At 42.2% G+C, this 27,476-nt stretch overlaps 1 protein-coding gene across 1 annotated transcript; it reads left to right on the top strand.

Annotated features, from left to right (window-relative positions):
• Window positions 1–1,499: 1,499 nt before the first annotated feature.
• On the top strand, window positions 1,500–26,402 carry ADGRG3 (adhesion G protein-coupled receptor G3). The gene is made up of 12 exons (XM_043986650.1): window positions 1,500–1,639; window positions 4,066–4,210; window positions 8,562–8,703; window positions 9,481–9,636; window positions 15,846–15,980; window positions 17,537–17,570; window positions 17,698–17,798; window positions 17,984–18,096; window positions 21,425–21,705; window positions 21,833–21,926; window positions 22,553–22,827; window positions 24,109–26,402. The coding sequence occupies exons 1-12, from the start codon at window positions 1,543–1,545 to the stop codon at window positions 24,216–24,218; spliced, it is 1,683 nt and encodes a 560-aa protein (XP_043842585.1). The 5' UTR covers window positions 1,500–1,542; the 3' UTR covers window positions 24,219–26,402.
• The last annotated feature ends 1,074 nt before the right edge of the window (window positions 26,403–27,476 follow it).

The raw sequence follows: 27,476 nt of genomic DNA, 5'->3' as shown, positions 1-27,476 counted from the left end.
TAGCTGTGTGGCCCTGGGCAAGTCACTTAACCCCAATTGCCTCACCAAAAAAATTTTTTAAATTAAAAAAAAATGTCTTTAGGGCAGCTAGGTGGTGCAGAGCACCGGCCCTGGAGTCAGGAGGACCTGAGTTCAAATCCAGCCTCAGACACTTGACACTTACTAGCTATGTGACCCTGGGCAAGTCACTTAACCCCAATTGCCTCACTAAAAAAAATTGTCTTTAGACTTAATTGGGGGGAAAATAGTTACATTGGCAAATTTGCCAATTTGATGCATGTGAGGAGAAACCTCAGTATTGTATTTCTCTTATTACTAGTGATTTAGAGGATTCTTTCATAGGACTGTAAATAGCAAACCTTATTATAAGAATTGTTTATTCATATCCTTTGACCACTTGTCCATTGGGGAATAAATTTTGGTCTTACATATTTCTGTTAGTTGTCTATATATCTTGGATAACAAAGTCTTATTGGAGATATTTTCCCGGTTCACTGCTTTCCTTCTTATTCTAGATACCTTAATTTTGTTTGTACAAAAGCTCTTTGATGTCACATGATCAAAATGATCTATTTTACCTTTTATAATTGCTTTTATTCCTCTGTGAGTTAAGAATCAAGGACATCTGGGGCAGCTAGGTGGTGCAGAGCACCGGCCCTGGAGTCAGGAGGACCTGAGTTCAAATCCAGCCTCAGACACTTAACACTTACTAGCTGTGTGACCCTGGGCAAGTCACTTAACCTCAATTGCCTCACTTAAAAAAAAAAAAAGAATCAAGGACATCACATTCTACCAAAAGAGATGCCATGTACATTAAAAAAAAAAAACTATAAAATATGTGACGATTCCCCTGGGCTTCAGTTTCCTCATTTATAAAATTAAGGGATTGGATCAGATGGTCTCTAAGATCCTTTTCTGCTCTAAATCCAATGCTGTGATTCCCAAACTGGGTTTATAGGAGAGGCTACCACCTGTAATTCCTGAAAGTGCACTTGTGGGCAGGCCAGAAGCCGGAGCTTACAGGCTAACACCAAGTCTGAAAGTGACTGACTTCCCCTTAGGACATCCTTCCTGGTGCCTTACCAGAAATCCTCTCGAGCATGAGAATGGGTGTAGAGGCAAGTCCTACTAGGGAAAAAGTGCTCTTCAGAGGACAATTGGGTAGCTAGGAAATTGGGGAAGTTAGGAGTTAGGAGCCCTTCCCCACCCTCCAGGAAGTAGCAGCAGTAGTAGTTTCCTGGCTCAGTCTGCAGGGACCTGCTTGGTGGTGATGTAGCCCCAACTACACTTTATTCTCATGGTAACCATTAGATACAGAGGTGAAGAGGAGGTCTCAGGATATGGCTTGAATGTCTGCACTCTATCTCTCACATGCACCTGTGACAGTTGGTCATCTTTCATAACAGCATTACGAAGTTCCCCAGGAAGAATGGACAAACAGGAAGTGTAAGGGACACTGTATATACACAGAATGATCACAGGGCCTTGTACAGCATAGACGGACATTGGGAGAGATCTGTCTAGGCCTCCTATGGGAAAAGAATGAGGCTGAGGTCAGTCATGGGGAAGTCAATGCGCCGATATGCACCAGCAGACCTGGGGGCCATGCTTCTCCCGCTTCTCCTCTTGCTTCAGCTGGGTGAGTAGGCCGATGCTCCCTCCTTCTTCCTACGAGCTACCTACCCTTCTGGGACTGAATTTTACAACCCCAGTCAGACCAGTGGGCTCAGCCAGTTAGGAGACATAACTAGATTCTCTCCTCCTTGCAGGGAACTGAGGAGAGGAGTGCTGGACCCTGGGAAGGGGATTAGAGAGCTGGGACTGGGACGCTACCTGTCGGACAGAGTGGGCATCTGTGAGGGGGGATGATAGCTCTGCCAAGGATCTCTGTCCAGTCCCTGGATCTGGGGCATGTCCTTCAAGGTCTAGCTCAAGTCTCACCACCCCCATAAAATTTTCCCTGACCCGGCCAACACTTGGATTGTCATTATTCTGTATGACACATGTAAGAGGGATCGCATCAGGCTCTTCATCCTCTCTGTCTTGATGTTCAACTGTCTGTAGATCGGCAACAAATCAGTCAGTGTGCATTTATTAAATATGTGCCAGGCACTCTGCAAAGCACTGGGAATCTAAAGAAAGTCAAAAACACACAGTCCTTTGTCTCAAGAACCTCATATTCAGGGCAGCTAGGTGGCACAGTAGATAGAGCACTGGCCCTGGATTCAGGAACACCTGAGTTCAAATCTGACCTCAGACACTTGACACTTACTAGCTGTGTGACCCTGGGCAAGTCGCTTAACCCCCATTGCCCCACAAAAAAGAAGCTCATATTCTAAATGGAGGGGTGGGAGGTGGGCAGTAGAGAGAAGATCCTCTCTACTATATGGAGTACTTGCTAGACCCAACAATGAGACAGAAGAAATGGGAGACTCCAAGTGCACCCCAAAGAGCTCACCCTCTACCTATGGTGATAGGATATGTTCACTCATACACATGCCAATATAGGGAGAATGACTCAGGAACACACATTAGTATGCTAGCCAGTGCAAACCACGAGAGGACAAATGGAAACTTCAAGGCCATGAAGACTCTCATGTGGGAGTTCATTGAAGACTCTCATATAGGGTTCATTGGAAGTGGTGGGTGCTCTTCACTTTAGGCCTTTCCCATTTGTAAACTCTAAGAAGGAAAGATTAATGTCCACTGGGTTTAATACAAAATACTCTGAAGGCAGTGAGGGCCGAATCCCAGCTGGCTCCTCATTAACCCTTGAGTGATCTTGAGTAAATATCCTTCTCTGGCTTTCATTTTGCTCTCTTGTAAAACAATCATTGAACTAGCAGACTTCAAAGGTCTTTTCCAGCTCTCAAGAAAAGTGTGATTCCTTGGAGTCTTCTTGTATTTCCTTAACCTTCAAGTAAAAAATACTAATGCCTAATGTTAACACTGACATATGTAAAAATTCTAATACCTGATATTGACACATACATAAAGGTACTTTCACAAACTTTATCATAATTGTATCTCACAACACCATTGTGAGGGACTATTATTCCAACAGCTCCTTGCCAACTTTTAACCAAATCTCGGATTTCTTTGGTATTGGGAGCTCCCAGTGAAAAACATCTTCTACCAATGCATATTGGTACTTACTGAAAGGTTAAGTGATTTATCTGAAGTCACACATCTAATACATGTCAAGGGCAGGATTTGAACCCAGGTCTTCCTGCTTCTGCGACCAGCTCTCTATCCACTACAATATATAAGATGACGTCACATATGACAGTCATTGAAGGGCTGATTGTAATGGGAAAAGGAAGATCATCTTCAGTTAACGTACTCAAGGGAAGATTTCACAGAATAGGGAAGAACTGTTGATGGGGTCAGTCACCTCCTCATGACTCCCTCCATCCCTGCTTCATACTTCTAGAGAGACACAGCACAAGTTCATTTGAATCTCTGGGACAGACCTTTGATTTGTTTTTCAATTAGGAAACATTTTGTTCCCTCCTACTTTTCCAACATTGAAAAAAAGAAAGAAAGAAAGAAGACCCTTATAACAAATAGGCACAATCAAGCAGAAGGAAATTTTATATTGGTCATGTTCAAAAATGTGTGTCTCATTCTGTACCTTGTTTCCGTTAACTCTCTGTCAAGAGGTGAGAAGCAGGCTTTATCCTCAGCCTTCTGGAATCATGGTTGGTGATCACATTGGCCAGAATGAACAAATCTTTCAAAGTAGTTGTCCTTTATAGTATTATTATACTATAAAGTATTACAATACTGTTGTCATTGAATAAATTTTTATCCTGGTTCTACTCACCCCACTGTGTATCAGTTCATATAAATCTTCCCAATACCCTCTGAAATCATACATTTGGTGATTTCCTACAGGATCAAAGTATTCTGTCACCTTCATATATCCTAAACTCATCAGCTATTCCCAATTTGAAAAACACGCTCCTTAGTTCCCAGTTCTTTGCCACCACAAAAGAGCTGCTACAAATAGCTTTTGTACATTTGAGTCTTTTTCCTCTTTCTCTGGGGGGTCTTGTCTTCTAGATCCTATGAGGGCCATGGACAATCAGACTGAGAAAGAAAGAGATTTCTGCTCTGGAGAAATGGATCTATCTCTGTACACGGCCGCTCGGTGCCTTCTTTTTTGTAACAGAAGTGCTTCAAAGTGTAACCCTGAGGTGATAGAGAGGTGAGAATGGTCATTTTATCCCTCAAAAATCTGGAGAAAGCAATGAAGGGAACTACTATTCTGGATCTAATGCTGTCCTGCAAGGAGAAATTATTTTCTCCTTAGATTTTTTTTTTTTTGGCGGGGCAATGGGGTTAAGTGACTTGCCCAGGGTCACACAGCTAGTAAGTGTCAAGTGTCTGAGGCCGGATTTGAACTCAGGTACTCCTGAATCCAGGCCGGTGCTTTATCCACTGCGCCATCTAGCTGCCCCCTCCTTAGATTTTTAAGATACACAGAACAGAAGTTGTTAATGTGCTCACCCTTCTCAAATTATCTTGTATTGACTTATCAGTTTGCATGTTATGTCTCCCGGTAGAATATAAGTTCCTCGAGTGTAGGACTATTTTTCATTTCTTTGTATCCCCACCAACTAGTATAATGACTTGCTCATACTAAACTCTGGATAAATGTTCAATTGAAGGTAGAAGCAAGGGAAAGCAATAGAGGAAGAAGTACCAAAGTGTGGTAAATCACTAACATTCCAGGCACATTGAAGTTGATGATAAGCACTAAAGGCAACAAAAAACTGTTTTGTTTTGTTTTTTAAATAAAAGATACAATAAAGGAAAGAGGAAGATCAAAGACAAATATAGGACCCTAGCTCAGAATGGGTGAATGAGAGAGTGAATGACAGTGAGAAAGATATTCAATCCCTGCTTTGCTTCTCTTCTCCACTAAGGAGAAATAAAAATGGTTTCCCCAGGGATATGAAAGTCAAGATGGATCAGAAAGTACTTAGCAACCTTCCAGGGATTCAAGTCACCAGGTCTAGGTGAACCACAATCCAGATTATTGAAAGAATTGGTAGACATGACTGCTAATCTACCATAAGTCATCTTTAAAAGATTGTGGAGAGGGGCAGCTAGGTGGCACAGTGGATAGAGCACTGGCCCTGGAGTCAGGAGTACCTGAGTTCAAATCCGGCCTCAGACACTTGACACTTACTAGCTGTGTGACCCTGGGCAAGTCACTTAACCCCCATTGCCTCGCAAAAAAAAAAAAAAAAAAAAAAAGATTGTGGAGAGGGGGCAGCTAGGTGGCACAGTGGATAGAGCACCGGCCCTGGAGTCAAGAGTACCTGAGTTCAAATCCAGCCTCAGACACTTGACACTTACTAGCCGTGTGACCCTGGGCAAGTCACTTAACCCTAATTGCCTCACCAAAAGGAAAAAAAAAGATTGTGGAGAATAGAGAAGTGACACATGATTTAAAGGGGCAAATCTTGTCTCAATTTTCCAAACAAAAACAAATCAAAATAAAAAATAGAAAGTAGAGTCTACAAACTATGAACCATTTATAAACAGTAAAACCAATGTTAAAGGGATAGTTCATGAGTATTTAGAAAAGGGAGTAGTGATCATAGACAGCATGCTTCCCCCAGAAGAGACCATCCCAAATTAACCTCATTCCCTTTTTTGACAATGTCATTAGGGCAGTGGCTCAGGGAAATGCTAGATTTATGCAAAGTATTTAACAAAGTATTCTATAGTGTTCCTGTGGACAAGATGAAGAGAAGTAAGCTAGATGATGATTTGGTTAAGTTCATTCAGAATTGTTTGAATGACTAGATTTCAAGAATACTTAATGGATCAATTTCACTTTGGAAGGAGGTCTTCAGTAGAGCTAGTTCCCTAAGGATCTGTCCTCATCTTTGTGCTACCAAATATTTTTATCAATGACTTGGGTATATGTGTAGGTACTATAATTATGAAACCTGCATCAGACACAAAACCAGGGTAAATGGCTGGCACACAGGACAGATCTTGGCATGTTGGAATAGTGGTCACCATAGAATATAATGGTATTTTATTGTAATCAATGAAAAGACTCAAGCTTGAGTTAAAAAAATCCACTTCCCAGATTCAAAAAGTGGGAGACTGTAATTCATATGAAAAATATCTGGAGGTTTTGGTAGATCAGTTTCAGTTAACAGTATAATGTGATGGTCAAAACAAAAAAGAAAAGAAAATTATCTCAGCCTGAATTTGAAACGGCACGGCATCCAGAATGAAGATAGCTATGGCCCCACTATACCTTGTCCTGGTAAAACGATATTTGAAGCAGAGGGATCAAACATGAGGCCCACAGCTACACATGGCCAATAGTACTCCCAAGTGTGGCCTGATAGATTCAAATGTAATTGGGAAACATTTTTAAATGAATAAAAATGTTATAAAGCAGAGATAACATTAATATATGGCTTTCTATATCAATATGGACACTTGAGTTTTATCAAGTTGCTGTTTAGTGGCTCCTGTTTCTAATTCAGTTTCGTAGCATTGATCTAGAGTTTTGTGTGCACTTCTGTGCACCATGTTTGAGGAAGTTTGTTGATAAGCTAAAGAACATTCAGATAAAAAAGGATGACAAGAACAATAAGAGAGATGGAGACCATGCCATGGTCCAGAATTGACTAAAGGAACTAATGATGAGAAGAGTGAAGGAGAAATGATAGCTATGTTCGAGTCTTTGTTGACCATCACAGGAAAAAGAGATTAGATTTGTCCTCTTTGTCCCAGAGAGAAGAACTGGAATAATGGCTACAAGTTGAAGATTTAGGTTTGTAAAATAATCGTTCCAAAGCTAGAAGGGATAGTGGAGGTCATCTGGTCTAATCTCTGCATCTCCCAGAGAGATTAGGTGAATTGCTCAAAGTCACACAGATTAGGGAATGGAAAAATTGGAATTTGCACTAAGGTCTTTTGGTACTCCAAAGCCAATGTTTGGTCTGCTGTGCTAGATGTAAAGGAAGAATTCCTAACAATGGAGACAACCCAAAGTAGAGTCATTTATCTTCACTCGAGGTTTTCTGGCATAAGCTGGAAGCTGACTTGTTTGAAAAGTTGTGGAGTTCAAGTTCAGTTTGGACTAGTGGACTTCTGGAGTCCCTTCTCACCCTGAGAGACAGGCTTGCGCTCTCTCGTGTGCTCTCTCTCTCTCTCTCTCTCTCTCTCTCTCTCTCTTTCTCCTCTCCTCTTCTCCCTCCCCTCTCCCCTCTCCTCTGTCCTCTGTCCTCTCTTCCCTCTCCCCTCTCCCCTCTCCCCTATCCCCTCTCCCCTCTCCCCTCTCTCCTCTCCTCTCCTTTTCTCTACCTCTCTGTCTCTGTCTTTATCTCTCTCTGTCTCTCTGTCTCTCTTTCTCCTCTCCTCTTCTCCCTCCCCTCTCCCCTCTCTCCTCTCCTCTCCTTTTCTCTATCTCTCTGTCTCTGTCTCTCTATCTCTCTCTGTCTCTGTCTCTCTCTGTCTCTCTGTCTCTCTCCTGTCTCTCTCCAAAAGTATTTATTAAGCACCTGTAATGTGAATGTGCAAGGCCTTGTGCTAAATACTATGTATACCAAAAAAAAAAATGTTAGAATATCCCTTAACCTCAAGGAACTGACATGCTAATGGGGAAATAAGATGTAAATAACTAGATGCATACAAGAAATAGACAGAGGAGAGGTGAGGAAGCTCAATGGGGAAGGCATTAGCAGCTAGGGAGACCAGGAAAGGCCTTCTGCAGAAGATGGGATTGCAGTGTGGTTCTATGGCTTCATCTGAACTAGATAAAGAAGTGGAGACTCAGTGCTAGTTTGAGAGTGAGTGGTGGGGGGTAGCCAGGTGGTGCAGTGGATCGAGCACCGGCCCTGGATTCAGGAGGACCTGAGTTCAAATCTGGCCTCTGACACTTAACACTTACTAACTGTGTGACTGGGCAAGTCACTTAACCCCAATTGCCTCACCAAAATAATAAAATAATAATAACAATCATAATAATCAGTCAACTGAGAGTGAGTGGTGGTGATTGATGCTAATTTGTATTTGGGACAAGCAAGCATTTTCTTCCCCATCCATATAATAGCAGAGGTTTGGTGGGGTTATATATTGCCCCTCTCCGTTTGTACCTGAGCTCCCAAGGTAGAAGGTTGAGGGGTAGGCCTTGGGAGGTTGGGTTTGGAGCAAGGTGGGTCCAGAAAACCACAGCTAGGAATATTGATCAGAACCCTTGGTGGGGTATGGGAAGATCCTATCAAGTGCCAGAACCTCTTGATGTAATAAAGTCCCCATCCACTATCTCACACACACACACACACACACACACACACACACACACACACACACACACACACACACACGTTCTGCCTGTTATGGATGCTCTCTGGAAATCTCTGATCATCCCAAGCATCTTCCGGTAGCCTATGAGCACGAGTCAGGGATAGAATTAACTTCAGTTATTCACTCCCAAGCATCTGTGTTCATACAGAAGCATAGGAGGGGGCCTGATCGAGCTGAGTCCCAAAGCCTAGCCCAGTGTTCATTCCCCTCTGCAGATTTTGGAAAAAAAAGGAGGAAGAATTGGCTAAAGAAAATTCAGTAATGCGTGTTTTGGATGAGCCCTCAGTGAAGGCAATAATCGAGGATGTCCCTGTCAACACTTCCCAAGACATCTTCTTCTCCTTCTCACCATCTCAGGTGAATGGTTCCCCAACCCCTAGTCTCCTACTCCCCTCACCCATCTCCCTTGGGGTTACCAAGACACTCAAGAATCATGCAGTCTCTCCAGGTAGAGTCCCTCCAATTGATCTTCCCTTCTTCCACCCAGGTTATCCCTTCTGAAATCTCCTATACTCCATGAAGGGCCAGATTTGGCCCAGGGAAGGCCAGTGTCTCCCCCCTCCCCTTTGAGGACTTCTAATATATAGAACACAAATACATAGAATCTTAACATTTACAAGAAGAGAACTAAGAGACTAGCTAGTCCAAGGGCTTTTAACCTGAGGTCCACAGAGAAATTTCAGATCTGTGAAAGTGGATAGGGGGGAAAGAATGACGTCTTTATTCTCACTAACATCTAACTGAAATTTAGCATTTCTTTCAATTATTTTTTTAAATGATTCAGCCTGCCAAAAGGTCTAGGTCAGAGCCCCTGATTCTAATCCAACCCCCCTCACTTTACAGATGGAGAAACTGACTAGATAAGCTGACTTGCCCCAGGTCACCTAGTGAGTGAGGAGCCCGGTTCCTTGGACTCCAAATCCCATGGCCTTTCCAGTATATCACATTGCCCCTATACTGGGGAGAAAGGAAACATAATGAGATAGAGATGGAACAGGACTAGCATTTCTAGACCCCGTCTCATGCTCTTGAGCGTAGAGGAGCTCCTTAGAGTTCAACCCATTAGGGTTAGTTTCTCCCCCACAATATGTTCCAGTCTCTCCATGTGATTAATGAGAGAGGATGATTGGATAGGAATTGAAGGTGCCAACGAGACTGAATGGAAATGAGACGGCGGCACCCAACAGAGTCCGGCTTCCCAGAAGCCTATTTGAAAACCTGAGGACACGCACAAACTCTGTCCGAGTCATCCTGATGGTCATCAACGCTGGAGAAGGAGAAATATTCAAGGTGAGGAGTTACCTAGCACTCCACTGTATATGGGGTTGGGGTAGGGGGGGAAGTGGGATGGAGACTGAGAGACCCAGCTTCCCTCTCATTCTTTCTTCCCCTTTCTAACCCCTTCATTGTCATTGTCATTATTGAGTTGTTGCAGTTGTGTCCAATTCTTTGCAACCCCATTTGGGGTTATGGAGGCTAACCTGGGAATCAGATGGTAGTTGTAAAGTCAGTAGGCATTTAGCAAGTACCCACTATGTGCTAGGCACTGTGCTAAGCTCTGGGGATATGAAGAAAGTCCCCCCATCTACCAAAAAAATCCCTGCTCTCAAAGAGCTATAGAACAGCTGTGTACAAACAAAACATATACAGGGTAAATTGAGAGAAGGCACTAGCTTTAGTGAGAACTGGGGAAGCCTTCCTGCAGAAGGTAGGATCTTAAGCAGGGACTTGAAGGAAGCCAAGAAAAGTCAGGAGGTAGAGATGAGGAGGGAGAGAATTGCAGGCTTGAGGAACAGTCAGTGAATATGCCTGGAGTCAGGAGATGGAGTGCTTCTGTGTAAGGAGACCAGTGGCACTGGAAGGCAGGGTGTAGAGTATGTGGAAGAGTAAGATAAAACTGGAGGGGCAGCTAGGTGGCGCAGTGGATAGAGCACCGGCCCTGGATTCAGGAGGAGCTGAGTTCAAATCTGACCTCAGACACTTGACACTTACTAGCTGTGTGACCCTGGGCTAGTCACTTAACCCCAATTGCCTCACCATAAAAAAAAAAAAACACAAACACACACAAAAAAGAAAGGAAGGAAGGAAGGAAGGAAGGAAGGAAGGAAGGAAGGAAGGAAGGAAGGAAGGAAGGAAGGAAGGAAGGAAGGAAGGAAGGAAGGAAGGAAGGAAGGAAGGAAGGAAGGAAGGAAGGAAGAAAACTGGAAAGCCAGAAAAGTCCTGGGGCTTTAAAAACCAAAGAGAAGATTTTACATTTGCTCCTGGAGGTAATAGGGAAGCACTGGAATTTGTTGAAGGCAGGAGGGGCATGACATGGTCTGATTTATACTTCAGGAAGATCAAGTTGACCCCTGAGTGGAGAATAAATTAAAGAGGAGAGAGAGGAGGCAGAGTCTGAGCATATTTTAAATTTTTTAAAATTACATACTAAATAATCATTAATAAAAAAATCAAATAAGTTCACAAATATGCAGATAAGGAATAAAATCTCACAGAAAACCCTTCACAGTTAATAAAGCAGAATCCAAGGGATAGTGGGACACAAACTAACAAAACCTGCATTTGTTCTGGGTCCCTTTTCTGGTCTGTCTGAAGTTTCACTGCCCAGGACATTGATTTTTAGAGCCATAAGTAGGGCAGGACAATCAGGACTTTGCCTCAGGGTGCTGAAATTTAGACAGCTGGGATAGCATTTACACCCACTCAACAGTCGAGAGGGGGTGATCCCAGCACTTAGCAAGAGGAAGGAGTTAAAATAGGAAGCTAGCAGATGGCAGAGCATAGCCTCCCATCCCCTAGGTGCCACATGCCAGGTGAGCCCCAGTACCACCAACAGCCTCATTTCAGGGGTTTCAGTCTACATGCCAAGCAAGAGAGTTTACCTTTAAAGGTACTTTGAGAGTTTTTTCATATTGCTTCTCCTGGGTATGTGTGTTCCTATTTGATAATATGTCATTCATATCCATCTACCATTCTATCTAAACATATGTGTATTTATGCATACATACATAACACAATACGCATACACTGATAAATTAATGTGTGTATATATGTGTATACATACTTCCATACGGTGTGTATATAAAATATACACATGCATTACAGCTATATACATGTATGTGTATGCTAGTGCGCCTTGCTGAGTACATTGTATACATGTGTGTGCATATACACATGTGCGCCATCTCAGGCAAATGGTCCCCTAATCCACTCCCTTCATCCACATCTCTTGGGATTACCAGTAGTCTCAAGAATCATGCAATCTGTCCAGCTAAATAAGGTTTCCCCTGCCTGCCACCCCAAACTGATCCTCCATCCAGGTTATCCCTTCCCAAATCTCATATACATATACTCATATACTCAAATACTCATACACATAAAGAGAAATGGGGCGATATTTGCAGCAGGCAGAACCACCGGTAGACTATTGCAATAGTCCAGGTATGATGTAATGGGGGATTGTACCAGAGCGAGAACACTGTCAGAAGAGAGAAGGGGCAAATGCAAGAGAAGTTGCAGAAGTCAAATTGTCTTTTCCTTTTTCTTTTTTTTGCAGAAGTAAAATTGACAGAATTTGGCAACAGGTTGGATATGGGGGAGGGAGAGAGAGAGTGAGGAGCTGAAATTGACATCATGTTTAAATTCTTTAGGGTCTAGAGCTTGGGAAACTGGGAGTAATAGGGAATAGTAATAGGGAAGTCCGGAAAAGAAGAGGTTTTGAGGAGAAAGATGAGTTCAGTTTGGGACAAGTTGAGTATAAGATGTCTACAAGATATCCAGTTCAAAATATCCAATGAGTTCCCTATGCCAATGAAATCACAAGGGGCTGGTCCCTCCCATTATATATTACCAAATTGTTTTAAAAAATGTTCATTACAGCAATAGTGCATTCAAATGCTTTCTCCAATGGCCCCACAAACATTGCATGTTTATCTTTTTTTTTTTTTTTTGCCATTCTAGTACATATAATGTAGCTTCTTAAGGTTCTCATGATTTGTATTTCTCTGATAATAGGGCATTTGAGCATCTTTTCACGGGATTATTATCTATATTTTCTCCTAGGAAAATGGTATGTTTGTGATTCCATTAGGGAGAAGAGTTTACTAATCATATTTACATATATGTGTATATAAATAGATATATGATATACACATATAAATATATGCATATACACAATATATATACACATAAATGTATCCACAATATACACATATGCAAATATACATACAGACGTATATTTATATACACGTATATGAACATATATATTAGATCCTTATTGATCTGTCAGTCTTTTAATTACTGTCAATGTTTTTCCCCAAATCTTTTTTCTTTTTCTTTTAAATGTGATGTTTTTTGCTGTGCAAAATCATATTATCTTTGCATACTCAAGCCCATCAATTTAATCTCCAATCATTCCATCTCAGGCAAATGTGACATCACTGTTTCTTCCAGTTTTTAATTATTTGTTTATATTTAGGTTGATTATCCAATTAGAGTCTATATTGAGATGTAAATGTAAACCCATTTTTTGCCACTCAATTTTCCCAACAGTTTTTATTGAATAACAATTCAGCATTTCTGGGTTTATTCAACACCTTTACCTGCATTGGTTTCTATTTGTTTTTTCTCTTTTCTACTTCATTGATCTATTTCTTGATATTTTCCCCCAGGACCGGATAATTTTCGTAATAATTACAAGTATTTTGAAATCTGGTCATTCTAGGTCCCTTTCTTATGGTTTGTGATGATTAAAAATATGAGAGACATAGTTTCTGGGTAATTTAATCATTTTATTAATAAGCCAGCAAGTTATTAACAAAAGAAGGTTATTAATAAAAGGAAGACCAAAGACCCCTAATGCTGGTGGGGTCTCAGTTTATATACGCTTTAAACTGCAGGAGGCCATCACATAACGATCAAATCCAATTGGTTAACAAAAATCAAATCTAATTAGTTATCATGATTAGAGGTGGGTCATATTAAAATGAAGTCCAGGGATAGTGACTAAGGTCACTCAACACTTGATAACAACATCAGAGAAAGAATGTGAGATAATCCCCCATCCAAACTGATCAGAGCAAAATAGTTTCTACCTAGGTGTGGTTGTGAAGGCCAAATCTCATTGGTAAAGTCCTTCAGCTATCTAGACAAACCCAAGATTCTTTGTAAGCTTGCGTTGGGCTTGACCCAGATGAAAAGATTTGATGGAATCTCTCAAGGAAAACTGGACTTTGGAGTGGGGGGAGAAGGAGGGGAGGACCAAGAAAGAAGGGGAGGTCACTGGATCCCCCAAGATATCAATTATTAATAATTATTTTTCATAGGATCTTGATAGTCTTGCTTGTTTTTCCACATGAATGTCATCATGTTTGATTCTATGGAATAGCCTATTGCTATCATGACTGGCATTGCATTAGGTCTATAGGTTGGGTTGGGAAGTATTGGCATTTTCACTAACCATGAACAGGGAATATTGCTCCATATTTTAAGTTCTCCTCTGATTTCCATCAACAACTATCTTTACGTTGTCATTATATGTCTTACATTTGCATAAGTTATGAAAAAATATTTGATGCTTTTCATTTATCACAAAGAATATTTCTTTATTGGTTTGCTATGATTCTCAGCAGTAATATATAGGGAGGCAGATACTTTTATGTGTTTATCTTACTGTAACAATTCGAGTGAAGCCACCTTCTGGAGAGTTACTGTAGGAAAACTCTACCATGAGGAGAAGACATCGGAGGGCAAGCCATGCGGCTTTTCCTTGCCATCAGAAAGTGACGTTTGCTTGTGGGTACTATCTATCAAACTACCAGCCAATTAGCTTGGAGCTGTGTGTTCGTGTGGATGGGGGATGTTCCCAGTTTCACAGGAGGCTTCTGGGAGGAAGGAGGAAACATTGGGTCCTTTTTGTTCCTGACCTCGCCATGGCAGGTGGGATGATGGGGTCTCTTAGAAATAGTTAGATTTTTACCTTTTCCTCTCATCATTACATCCTAATGCTCTTTAATAAATACTTAAATACTTACTCTTGCTAAAACTTCTAATTTATTGGCAACCACTCATTAGATATTTTAGACAGACTAGCTAGAATTTTAGCCCCTTACATTACTACCTTCCTAAAGCTATTTATTACTTCCATTGTATTTGTTTTTGCTGTTGATGGTCATGGGATTTCTAATTCTACTATCCTTTTTTTTAAAAAAAACTGCATCATTGATTTCATTCAAAAGCACCTTGTAAAGTATTATGTAAATGTCAGTTATTATTATTATTCTATGCAGGTGAGTACCAAATCTACTTCTCCAGACCTCATCTCTCTCCTGAGCTGTATTCTCACATCACCAAATAAATGACTGTTGTCCCAAAGCAATCCCAAACTCAACATGTCCCAAACAGACCTCAATTTCTTTCTCCCTAAACTCACCACTTCTCCAGAATTCCCCATTACTGTAAGGCCTCCACCATTCTTTCAGTCAGCCAAGACTACCACCTAGGAGTAACACCTGATTCTTCAATTTAATTCATTCCTCCTATTCCATTGGTTATCAAGTCTCATCAATTAGATCTCTTCACCGTATCTTGCATCTGTCCTGTTCTCTTCATGATTACCTTAGGTCAGGTCCTTATCACCTCTCACCAAGACTAAAATCCTAATGGGTCTCCTTGCATCCAGTTTCTTTCCTCTCTAACCCACCCTTAATATAGCTGCCAAACTGATAGTCTGACCACATCACTCCCCTGCTCAAGAAGAATTCATGGCTTTCCAATGCGTTTGGAATAAAATAAAAACTCTGTTTGGCATTTAAAGAGCCAAAATTACTGACCCCATTTTGAATTGGGGTTTTAAATGTCTTTGAATGGGACTAGTCAAACCTGGCTTTACCCTACCTTTCCAGACTGATTATGCATTCCATGTCAGCACTTTTCTTCCCTTTGCTCTTATTTTTCATTTTAATTTTCCAAATGAGATTTTAAACTGTTTTTCTTCTTTTATATATGTTGTTACTACTTGTATTGTGAGTAGTATGTAAGGATTCCAGCTACCTTCAAACTTCTTATTCTGCTCAAGCGCTGGTATTTGAAGTTGGGGAATTTCTATGAAAGGTTTTCAAATTAGGTAACTCCCAGTTATCTACAAGAGGTATAGGTAGCAAAAACCCTTCCTTTTTGGGTTTTTTTTTTTCAGCCATAATATGAGGGATGAGGTATTTATTGAAACAATCTTAGAGTTGTGTGTGTTGGGGGGGGAGTCTTTTAAAAATCATATGTATTACATTTAAGAACCTTATAAAATATAAAAATCATATAAGATATTCCATTGTTATTTATCATCAGCTTAATTCTGCCTTGAGCATTCAGATTGCAGAGAGCTAGCCCAGAACTCTTTTCTCTATGCCAGTGTCCCAGGGACCTGTATGAAAAGTGGGAGGAGAAGAGGGTTATCAGGGGATACTCCCTCCTGAAGACTCAAATGGTTTCTCTCCCCCCTTCAGGGCTCAGCCACTGGCCAGAAGTTCAGCAGCTCTGTGCTAGACAATCACATAGTTGGCATTCGGGTCGGAACTGAGCCCATTAAGGATCTGCATGAACCTGTAGAGATCATCTTCTCCCACAAGCAGCAGCACCAGGTAAACTCTCAGCCCTGATGAGTAGGAGAAGGGGACAAACACATACATATATATATAGCCACACATGCATATCATGCATACATGGGCACTAATAATATACAAATATACACGCTTAAATCCAAACATACATATGGATTTATATACATGGTTGCATACCATTGCATAGTTCATATGACAGACAGACATACACGTGGATACAAACACATGCATGTGCAAATATGTAACAAACACATCCACATGTGTTCGCTCACATAGATGGAAACATATGCCTACCAATACAAATACATCCATGTGCAAAAGGAAGATCAGTATGGATCACATTAGACATACACATACACATACACATATACATATGTATACTTTTCATATGCATATAGATATTGTGTATATGTGCATATGCATATATACATACATGTATTGCAGTGTACATATGCACATGCTCATGCATATACACACAGACATAGACATAGACATAGACATAGACATAGACATAGATATACAATATGAGAATTGATTGGCTTCATGGGATTTATATTTAGAAGGACAAGCTCTCCTTTGTGATCTTGAAAGGATTGGATCATTGTGATCTTTGAGCTGGAAGGGAGACTTGAGTTAGACATGGGAGTTTTTAAAGAGACACACAAAGTCTGCAAGAGAGAAGGAAGGGAAGGGAACAAGCATTTATAAATACCTACTATGTGCCAGACACCATGATAAGCACTTTATGGGTATGATCTCATTGGATTTGGGAGGTAGCTGTTCTTGTGATCCTCATTTTAGACTGAGGCAGACAGAAGTTAAATGGCGGATTCCATCTAGCTGAGAGGAATTAGAATGGATTATACACACTCTGTAACAGCAACAGAAATGAGAGAGACTGCAAGGGCTCTGAGCTCTTGTGTTAGTATTGCAATTTGTATTGTGAAATGTATACATTATATATATATATACACATACACACACATACATACATATATATATATACATATATATACATATACATACAGGACATGGGACAGGAGATATACATATACATATATATTACAAAAGAGAAAGGCACCACCTAGATCTGGAGTCTCTTATATTGGCCCTTGGCTAAAAGTGAGCTAACTTATAAAAATGTAGCTCATTAAATCTCTAGCCTCCAAAATACAGAAGGGAACAGAAAGAAAGGATCAAGAGTTTCCACAGAACTACCCAATGGTATGTTACACATGCATGGCATTCACATACCCATACATGTGCACTTGTATCTTTGCACACATAAATGCAAGTTCATACATGAATGTATATGTACTTACACACAGGTCAATAATAAATGCATACTCACACAGATACAAACATACACATATACGCAAATACATACTTACTTCAATGTGCACTCAGATATATGTGCATGGAATATGAATATAGAGTATGTTTGTATCCAGAATTCACACACTTTCCCACACATAGCTGCACTTACACATGAATATATTCATATGCACACAACAGAAAAAATGTACAAATACGTTCAACCCATAAGCCAAAATAAATCCCTGTTTTTGCGCTTTCAGAAACTCCAGTGTGTTTTCTGGGAGGATAATAAAGGTAGGTGCCTCTCTGCCACATCACACCATCTCCTCCCAATATCCAGGATCAGATGCCTAGGATGTAAAGTAGCAAAAGAGCTTGTTCCTGGCTTCCCCTTCTGGAATCCTAATAGGTACTTTTGCAGGTACAACTACAGACTGGAAATCCACAGGTTGCTCCACAGAGCAAAGGACCAACCAGACCATCTGCCGCTGCGACCACCTGACCTTCTTTGCCCTACTGCTGGTGACATGCCTGGGCCCCTGGGGAGGGGAGTGGGGTGCCATTGTCCCATAATGGCTCAAGGTCCCTAGTTTTCCTGGTCAATGCACTCAGTGTGAACTACGTCTTTCTGATTTGGGGAGGACTTTGAGGTTTTTTGATAGTCTTGGCTGATGAAGTTTTTGGGGGGTGTGGGGGTGTCTTCACAGAAGCCAGTCCTTGATGCCACCACAGTGAAGGCTCTGATTAAAATCTCTCTTGCTGGATGTATCACTTCCCTGTTATTCCTGATTTTCACCATAATTCTCTATTTTGTCCTGAGGTATGACAGCTTCCTATTCCCACTTCCATACACACTCGAGTATGAGTGCTCTCTCTCCCTCCTTCCCTCCCTTCTCTCTCTCTCTCTCTCTCTCTCTCTCTCTCTCTCTCTCTCTCTCTCTCTCTCTCTCCCTAGTTTGAGTGAGCCTCTTGGTCCAGGAGGACGATCCTCAGGACAGAGCTTCTCTCCCAGGGCCCAAGACTCTTTTAACCTTCTAACCCCCAGTCCATCCCTTACTATCTACCAGGCATTAAGCTTTTTGGGACAGAAAATCACCTCCCATGTCTCCAAATCTTTTGTTTCCTTCAAAACTCCCTGATCCCTCCTACCTGCTAGTGTTTCCCTCCTCCCCAGAAGAATCAACCTGTAATTTATTAGTATAGATGTTAATGCACATGTGCTTTTTCCTCTGATAGAATACAGTCTCTTTGATGGCAAGGACTGTTTTCATTTTTTGTCTTTCTACCTCCAGTGCCTAGCACAGTCCCTGGCACAAGGTAGGCTTGATAACAATTAATTTATTGATATAGGAGAAACTTCAATTAAACATAAAAAATACTCATGATCGATCATGGGCTCCAAAACCCTAGAGATCACCTAGTTCAACCTCTTCATTTTATAGATGAGGAAACTGGGGTTCAAAGGTCTATGGTGATTTCCCTAAGCTCATACAAGGGCACAGGAGAGGTAGGAATGAACAAAAGCATAATTAGGCAAACAAAAGGCCTGTTCAGAGGACAGTGAGGGTGCTGCTGTAGCTAATCCCTGGAAACTCAGTCAAGGGAACTTGTCTGTTGGAGTTTACTCTCTAGTCTAGGCAGCAGGCATCCCTTTGTAAAGATGGTTGAAGAACAGAGAAGCTGAATGAGAGTAGAGGCAGCTGAAGGCACACCTCAGGATCTGTCCCTGGTCCTGACATCCCTGAAGTTCCTTTTTCCTCCATGGGTCTACCTATAACCATAAATTCTCTTTCCCTCTAAGTCCTTCCTTTTTTGTGAAGCAATTGGGGTCAAGTGACTTGCCCAGGGTCATACAGCTAGTAAGTGTCAAATGTCTGAGGCCGGATTTGAACTCAGGTACTCCTGACTCCAGGGCCGGTGCTCTATCCACTACACCACCTAACTGCCCCAGTCCTTCCTTTTTAAACCTTCCTTCTTACTTCATAAATTATTAGAGTTGGAGCTACCCTTAGAGATCATCTCATTGAAACCCCTCTCCAATTTTACAGAAGAAGTGATGGGCTAAGATTTGCCCAAGGTCACATTGGCAGTTATTGGCAAAGCCCAAATTTGAATCCAGGTCATCTGACATCCTATGTAGTACTTTTTCCACTAAACTAGGAATCTCTCCTTCCTCTCTCAATCCAATAGGGAAATGGCAAATAGACAACAGGAGCATGTGGAGTACCTCTCATCTGTCAGGCTGTGGAGTCATCACACTTAGCTAAGGGTTTTCTGGATAATCATAGGACTCAAAAAGCTAAGGATATTGTGCATGGAAACTGGAAATATTCAGGCATTCCCTTTCCCCTGCTTCCAATTTGAGGTATTTAGAGGGAGGAATAAAAGGTGAGAGGGACAACCGGGAAGGAAAAAAATAAAAAAGAAATGAATACATTTAATGGGCATCCAGGTCTAACTTTTAGAAATAAGCCTTTTCTATACCCTCCCCTGGAAGATTTTGCTGCTTTAGTGACATCGAAAGGCAACAGGCAGCACAGTGGAGCCGAAAGATCTGAAGCCCTAGGATCAAGCCCCTCTCTACCTGTGTAACTTTTTGGACAAGTTCCTTCTCTGCCCCAGGCTTCAGTTTTGTAATGTGTAAAATGAGAGGAGATGGACTCGGTAGCCCCTAAGATGCCTTCCAACTCTAAAACTTAATTCTCTTCCAATTTTATGGGCTAAGCGATTGGGAGCCCTGTCTAGCTCCTCAACCCAGAATGTGGTGTTACCTCTTCCCAGGGAGCTCCATGGACTATTCAGTTCTACTTTGCAGATGGTGCCAATCTTAAGACATTAGGAAACATTACCCCATGCCCAAAAGGTCATGAGCTGACAGCTTAAAGCAGGCATCACCCCACAGTCTAAGAAAGCCCCCTTTCAACTGCCGAGAAGATGCCCATGTGGACTTTTTTATTCTTACCATGTGGCCTTGGTAGTCTACTTCTCCTTTCTGGCCCTCAGTTTTCTTATCAATAAAATGAGAGGGTTGAACTAGATAACTTTTAAGGTCTCTTTTCCAAGTTTAACAAGCTATAAATCTACAGGGAGAGGCAGCAAGGCATAGAAAGTGAAGTAATGTAATGATTGGAATGACGCCACCTACTGGAGACTTGCTGTGGAGAGCTCCACCATGAGGAAAATGCCTCAGAGGCATTGTGGCTTTTCCTTGGCGTCAGGAAATGACACTTGCTCATGGGTGCTGTCTATCAAGTCTACCAGCCAATCAACTGGAGGAGCCTCCTATGGTCTGGGAGGAGACAGGAAGGAGGAGAGGCAGCCTGCGCAGAGAGCACTGGCCTTTTTTGGCTTCCGGACTTGATGGTGGTGGCGGCAGAGGACTTCACAGGAAATTTGAGGAAAGATAGGAATGCCAGGCTGTTAGAATTCTGTTCTCAATCTTTTTCTTTCTATTTTCCAATAAACCCTTAAAAACCTAAACTCGTTTTATCAGTGATTTTTAGTCAGTTTTCCCCAAACTGGGGGAACACATTAGAATCCACAGTTAGAATCTTAAATTACACAGTTAACAGGCATCCATTAACCACCTACCACGTGCCTGGCCCTTGGGATAGAAGCACAAAGAATGTACAATAACTTTACATCCTAATGAGGGAGACAAGTACATAATGCATGTATATACACAGACAAATGCATACATGTGGGTATACATGTATGTGGAAATATAGTTATACACATATGAGTGTGTGTAAAGAAGGTAAATACAAGGTGGTTTTGAAGAAGAGCACCAGCATTAGGAAACAGAAAATGGTCTTTTAACACCATCTCTGACACTAACTAACTGTGTGACCTTGGACACTTTAAGTCTCTGGTTCTGAATTTCTTCATCTGTAAAATGAGGGAATGAGAGCTATTCTGCCTACTTCCCAGAGCTAAGGGGGAAGAAGTTCTCTGATTGTAAAATGTACTCTGATGAAGATTGCTATTGTTTCTCTTCTCTGCTTTACATAAAGTGCTTCTTACTTTCTCTGGAGGAATTCAATAGCTTCCTTCTGATTGGTCTCCTTTTGTTCTTCCCCAATCCCTTTACCCCCTATCCTTCCCTATGCTCCCTTTCTCTGGCTCCTGTCCCTACATTCCCCTTTTAGGTTCACAAGGCAGAGGTTCAAGTCAGAAGATGCCCCCAAAATCCATGTGGCCCTTAGCATCAGCTTGGTCCTTCTGAATCTCACCTTCATCATCAGCCTGGGGAACAACTCCCCAGAGCAAGGAGCCTCCTGCCGGGCACAGGGAGGGATCTTCCATTACTTCCTGCTCTGTTGTTTCACCTGGATGGGGATAGAGGCCTTCAACCTGTACCTGCTGGCTATCAAGATCTTCAACACATACATAAGCCACTACTTCCTGAAGCTCTGTCTGGTGGGCTGGGGTAGGTGACTTAGTGTGTCTGGCACACTGGCACACTGGAGCTTGGCCTTGGTGCCAGATCTGGGAACCAAATGGAAGGAGCCCAGGAGAAATTCCATGATTCCTTTTCCTCTTCCTCTGGGGTCCAGGACTTCCCATCTTAGTGGTCTTAATCACTGGAAGCACCAGCAGCTACGGACGCTATGACATCAAGGATGGGGCTAACCATACCACCTTGGAGCTGTGAGTTGCCTCAGTTTTCTGCTGCCTCTAAATTTGGGGAAAACAGTTAGGGGAGTTAGGAAGAGGGAGACTTCTACATCAAAGGGTTACCTTCCCTTCCTTAGGACAGGAGGCACCATGCCATAAGGCTATTTATCATAGGAATTTGAATTGAATGGGGCCTCAGAGATATAATCTAATCAAACCCTAACCCTCTCATTTTTCAGATGAGAAAGCTGACTTAGTTTCCCCATCTGTACAAATGGAGAGCATCCTCTCTCTTGCCCATACTGTAATGAGATTAAAGTAGGCAAGGCCAGTTCCCAAGGTTAGTGCAGGACAAAAAATAAGTTAGTCAAGGGTGGTTTCAGGAAGCTACCTCAGCTTGAAGGGAGGAGGTGAGTGCTGTATCACAAGAGAGTGGATAACCACTTGGAGATGGGGTGGGGGGGGGATATTGTAGAGGCCATCTTTGCTCACATATGGGTTTGATATGCTCTCTGGGATCCTCATGAACTTTGAGATTCAGGGATTCTGTCATAGGTCCAAGATGAGCTGGGTGGGGTGGGAGGGGAAACCATCAGGGAAGAGGAAGGGAAAGGGAAAAAGGTTCACCCCTGTGCTGACTGCCTTGGATGTTGGCCAAGGTGCTGGATAGAGAACAGAACAGCCCTGCACATCACAGTCCATGGCATGTTTGCCGTCACCTTCCTCTTCGGTGGTGTGGTCCTAGGCCTGGTAGCTTGGAAGATTTTCCACCTCCATGGCTCCGCGGCAGGCAAGGAACAAAGCCAGACCTGGAAGGGCATTGTCACTGTGCTCGGCATCTCCTGCTTGGTGGGCGGAACGTGGGGACTGGTCCTCTTCACCCCAATTGGTTTCACTGCCATCTACACCTTCACACTACTCAACTCTCTCCAAGGTAAGAACACTCTCAGACCCTGGTCCTTCCTTAAGATGTCACATAATCTCACCTCTCTCCACCTCTCCTGGGAGGCAAGCCAAAGAGTACCTGGGAATGGAGAGAATAAAGGAGCCCCAAATAGTGGTGGTGGTGGTGGTGGTGGTAGCAGCAGCATTAGTAGCAGTCATACCAATGATATTTATATAATACTTTAGGGTTTGCAAAGTGCTTTATATAGTATCTAATTAAATCCTCATAAAAGCACTGTGAGGTAGGTGCTATTATTACCCTTATTTTACAGGTGAGGAAACTGAGGCTGAAAGTGGTTCTGTGCCCAGAGTAAAAGACAGCTAGTAATAACAATGGCTAACACTTAGACAGCATTTTAAGTTTTGCAAAGCATTCTACATACATAAATTGTTTCTTTAGAGATCCTCACAATAACCCTGGGGGGCAGGGGCTATCATTAACCCCATTTTACAGATAAGGAAACTGAGGCTGAGAAAGGTCAAGTGACTTGCCTAAGGTGACAACTTGGTAATAATTAAAATTATAATAGCTAACATTTGTATGGTGCTTTCCATTTATATAGGGTTCTATGGTAGGCAAAACACTTTATATATATATATATATATATATATACATATACATATACATATACATATACATATATACATATATATATAGTCTCATTTGAAATCCTAATAACAGTTTTGTGGGGTCAGTACTATTATTGACCCCACTTTCTGGGAGAAGAAACCAGAGCTGAGAGAGAGGCTAAGTGACTTTCCCAAGGTCACACAGTTAGTCATCAAAATGATTAACATTTATATGGTCCTTTGAGGTTTGCAAAGTATTCTAATTTGGGATCCTCCTAATAGCTTTTGGAGGTAGATACCATTATTGTACCTATTTTATAGATAAAATAACTCTCCCCATTTAATAGATGGTATGGAGAAATTAATTTACTTCCTGGAGGTCACAAAATAAATAGTGATAAAGGAGGGACTAGAGTGGAGGTCTCTTGACTCATGTCTCCATTTTTTTCCCCCAAAGAATCATGTAAAATCAACTCGTGGGTCAAGGAGGGAGGCAGGGGCCCAGTTGTCCGGACTTTCCAGCTCTGTAATGACTAGAGAGAGGAGAAAGACATGGTATTTGACATGTAATCAATGCTGATAAATTCCAACTCTTGGGCTCTGTTCCCAAGAATTGTCTGTGCTGTACACCACCACCCCCACTTCCCTAGCCCCACAATGGCTACCTACAAGGCTCAAGGTGACCTCTCCTCATTTACAGGTGTTTTCATCTTCAGCTGGTTTGCCATCCTTTACTACCCAAGTCTAAAAGGGGAGTCTTCATCCAGTACTGCCAAGACAAACCAGAGCAATTCTGCATCCCGAGAGTAGACACATCCATGCATCTTTCAACATTGGTTTCAGGAGGAACTGACACAGTTGGGTGTGGTGGTTGAGGGGAGACCCAGGGCTTGGAAGCAAATACTAACTTCATCCTAGACTTTTTTTGCAGGGCAGTCAGAGTTAAGTGACTTGCCCAGGGTCACACAGCTAGTAAGTGTCAAGTGTCTGAGGCCAGATTTGAACTCAGGTCCTCCTGAATCCAGGGCCAGTGTTTTGTCCACTGAGCCACCTAGCTGCCCCCATCCTAGACTTCTTAACTCCAGGTCACTCAAGTCCAACCCGGCCCTCCTCCAAATGGGCAAAGGAATCTGGCAACAGTGGGGTGGCCAACTTCAAAAATCATAAAGGTTGGTCTTTGGGCCTCTCTTAACCTCTACTTTTGAGACTGTGCCTGATGGTCTCATCTTATGCCCTCATTATTCTCCCCCACCACTCCAAGACCCATCAACCTTGACCAATACACAAATAGTCTTAGATCTCAGAGGAGTCTTAGTGATCATCTATAGTCTAAAGGTTCTCAGCCTTTCTTTGTGTGTTATGGACCTCTTTGGTAGTCTGGTGGAACTCTTTGTTAGAATAATGTTATTAAATGCATAGATAAAATATTTCACAAAGGAAACCAATTATATTGAAATATAGGTGTCAAATTTTTTTGAAGTTCACAGACCCCAAAGACCTCTTCATCTAGTCTAACAGCCCCACATTTACCCTAGTATTTTACCAATAAGAAAATGGAGGCTCCAAGGTCACACAGCTAGTCAAGGGCACAACCAGGATAGAACTGAGGTATCCTGAACCCCAGTCCAGTAGTCTTTCTATCACTACACAGGAATGTCCCACATCTTCAGAATTTGCCTGTCCTGTTTCCCACAGCCATAGGACCCTGAACTTAGCTAGCTGACAAAGCAAAAAACATCTCAACCAACAATATTCTCTCTCTCTCTCTCTCTCTCTCTCTCTCTCTCTCTCTCTCTCTCTCCCTCAAAGGAATCTAATGTGAAAACCTTACTCAATGAAGCTAGCAGATAGGTGGGATATTTGGGGGATAGGGTGCAATATTCTTTAAGTCACACCCCCTAATCAGCTTCCTATTCTGTCAACCCCTAAGGCCCCCTTGAACATCATAATAGTCTGACCAGGGCACACCTAGACTAAGGATTTCCCGATTTCTTCCCTTCTCCTTCTTCCTCATGTTGGATCCATCGTGACTTTGTGGGAGCTTACATTGATTTGTGGTGGGGAGAAGGGATTAGGTGGGAGAGTTTAGAGCACCAGGCTCAAGTCCCTGGATGGCCCGGCAAGGCATGGAGCCCCCAGGGGAGTGACTCTTGGTAAGTCACTTTCCCAGGCTGAGTCTCTGTCTTGACATCCAAAGCCTTAGGTAAGGTTTCAGAACTTGACTGCCTTTTCTGAGAAGGCTCAACTTAGCCGACCTTCTCCTGGTCCCAGAGATGGTCGAAGGAAGAGAGGAGACTACTGCTGTACCCAGAAGAGTAGCTTCAATACAATACAACAAACATTTATTAAGTGCCTGCTGCGTGTAGAGCCATTGGGGGGGGTCACTGAGGGAGAACCAAATTTAGGTAAGACAAGTTTCTGTCCCAGAAGCCTTAATTAATGCCCAACTTGAGCTCAGCAAAATAAGCATGTACAAATCAAATCCTACTTTCTCTTTATTTTAGATTAACCTTCAATTGGTTCCTAACTCAGTTCCCTCCTTGGTCAAATAATCCATAATCTTTATTTATAATAGCACTTGAGGTTTTCAAAGCACTTTACACATTGACAAAATATTAGGAGACCTCCTGTTTTCCAGAGCTAAAGCCCAGCAAGCAAGCTATGCCCTGAGCTTGGAAGGACAACAATCCTTTGCGATCACACTCTGGATGATCTCACCCTCTGGGCTAGTCACATAATTTACCAGGTGTTCTCTGAGCTGGACAAGCACTGGACAAACTTGGAAAGTCCTGCAATTAATCAAACTTGTCACATGCTTGCTGCTCCCTCATTGTCAGGGCTACAACTCACTGGGAAGCCACTAGTATAAGTTCTGAGATCTCCTCACACTGCCTCCAGCCTCCCGACGAGGGGCAGACCCTGGCAGACGTGTCTATAGCTCCTCCTTGCTTGCAAGACTTTTTCCTCACTTTGAAAATAAAGCTTCTCTTTGATTCCTGACTCACCTGTCTCTGGCATGCTCTGTTTGGCTCTGACCATTCATAGGTTAGAGGCTGGTTCCATCCGGTTCATGACGTTATCTCATTTGAGCCTGACAACAACACTGGAAGGTGGGTATTATCTCCATTTAACAAAAGAGGAAGCTGAAGTTGACAGTTTCACGCCTTGCCCAGGGTCATACAGCTAATAAGCATCTACATCAGAATTTGAACTTAGGTCTTCATGATTCCGAGTCTGCTGCTCTTTCACACTGCACTGCCACACCTCTATAAACAAATACTTAACTGGATTCCTTGCTTCCACACTCTCCCCCTTCACACAGCTGCCAAAATAATCTTAAAGCACACTATTCCCTTGCTCAGGAATCATCAGTGGCTCCTATTGCCAGTAGAATAAAACAAAAATTTGTTGGCTTGACATTTAAAACCCTTCATCATAGGGGGCAGCTAGGTGGTGCAGTGGATAAAGCACCAGCCCTGGATTCAGAAGGACCTGAGTTCAAATCCAGATTCAGACGCTTGACACTTACTAGCTGTGTGACCCTGGGCAAGTCACTTAACCCCAATTGCCTCTCCCACACACACAAACCCCTTCATCATCTACCTTTGGCCTATTTTTCCAGGCTTAATTCAATTATTCCTCTTCATGTGCTCTATATTCCAGGAAAACTCAGTTCCTTGAACTTGGCCCTCTACCCCCTAACTCCCATGTCTTAGTCCATCCCCCATCTCTAGAACGTATTCCTAAATCTCTTCATTTCTGTTTCTTAGAACTCTTAGCCCTCTTCAAGATGCCTCTTCTTCCAGGCAGCCTTTTCTGATTTCCCCACATTGTTACCATTCTCTACCACTTAAACTGGTGTTGTTGTTTTTATGTCTGACTTTAAATTTTGTATCCACATGTGTACCAATTAGATATAAACTTGTTTATCACAAAAGTATTTTATTATTTTCTAGTCACGTGTAGAGATAGTTTTCAACATTTGTTTTTATAAGATTTCTAGTTCCAAATTTTTCTCCCTCCCTTCCTTGCCTCCTCCTTCACCAAGACAGCAAACAATCTGATATA

The sequence above is a fragment of the Dromiciops gliroides genome, chromosome 2, assembly GCF_019393635.1.
Source record: "Dromiciops gliroides isolate mDroGli1 chromosome 2, mDroGli1.pri, whole genome shotgun sequence".
Lineage (NCBI taxonomy): Eukaryota > Metazoa > Chordata > Mammalia > Microbiotheria > Microbiotheriidae > Dromiciops > Dromiciops gliroides.
Note: the sequence above shows the minus strand (reverse complement) of the source record. Positions and strands in the feature narration are given on the sequence as shown.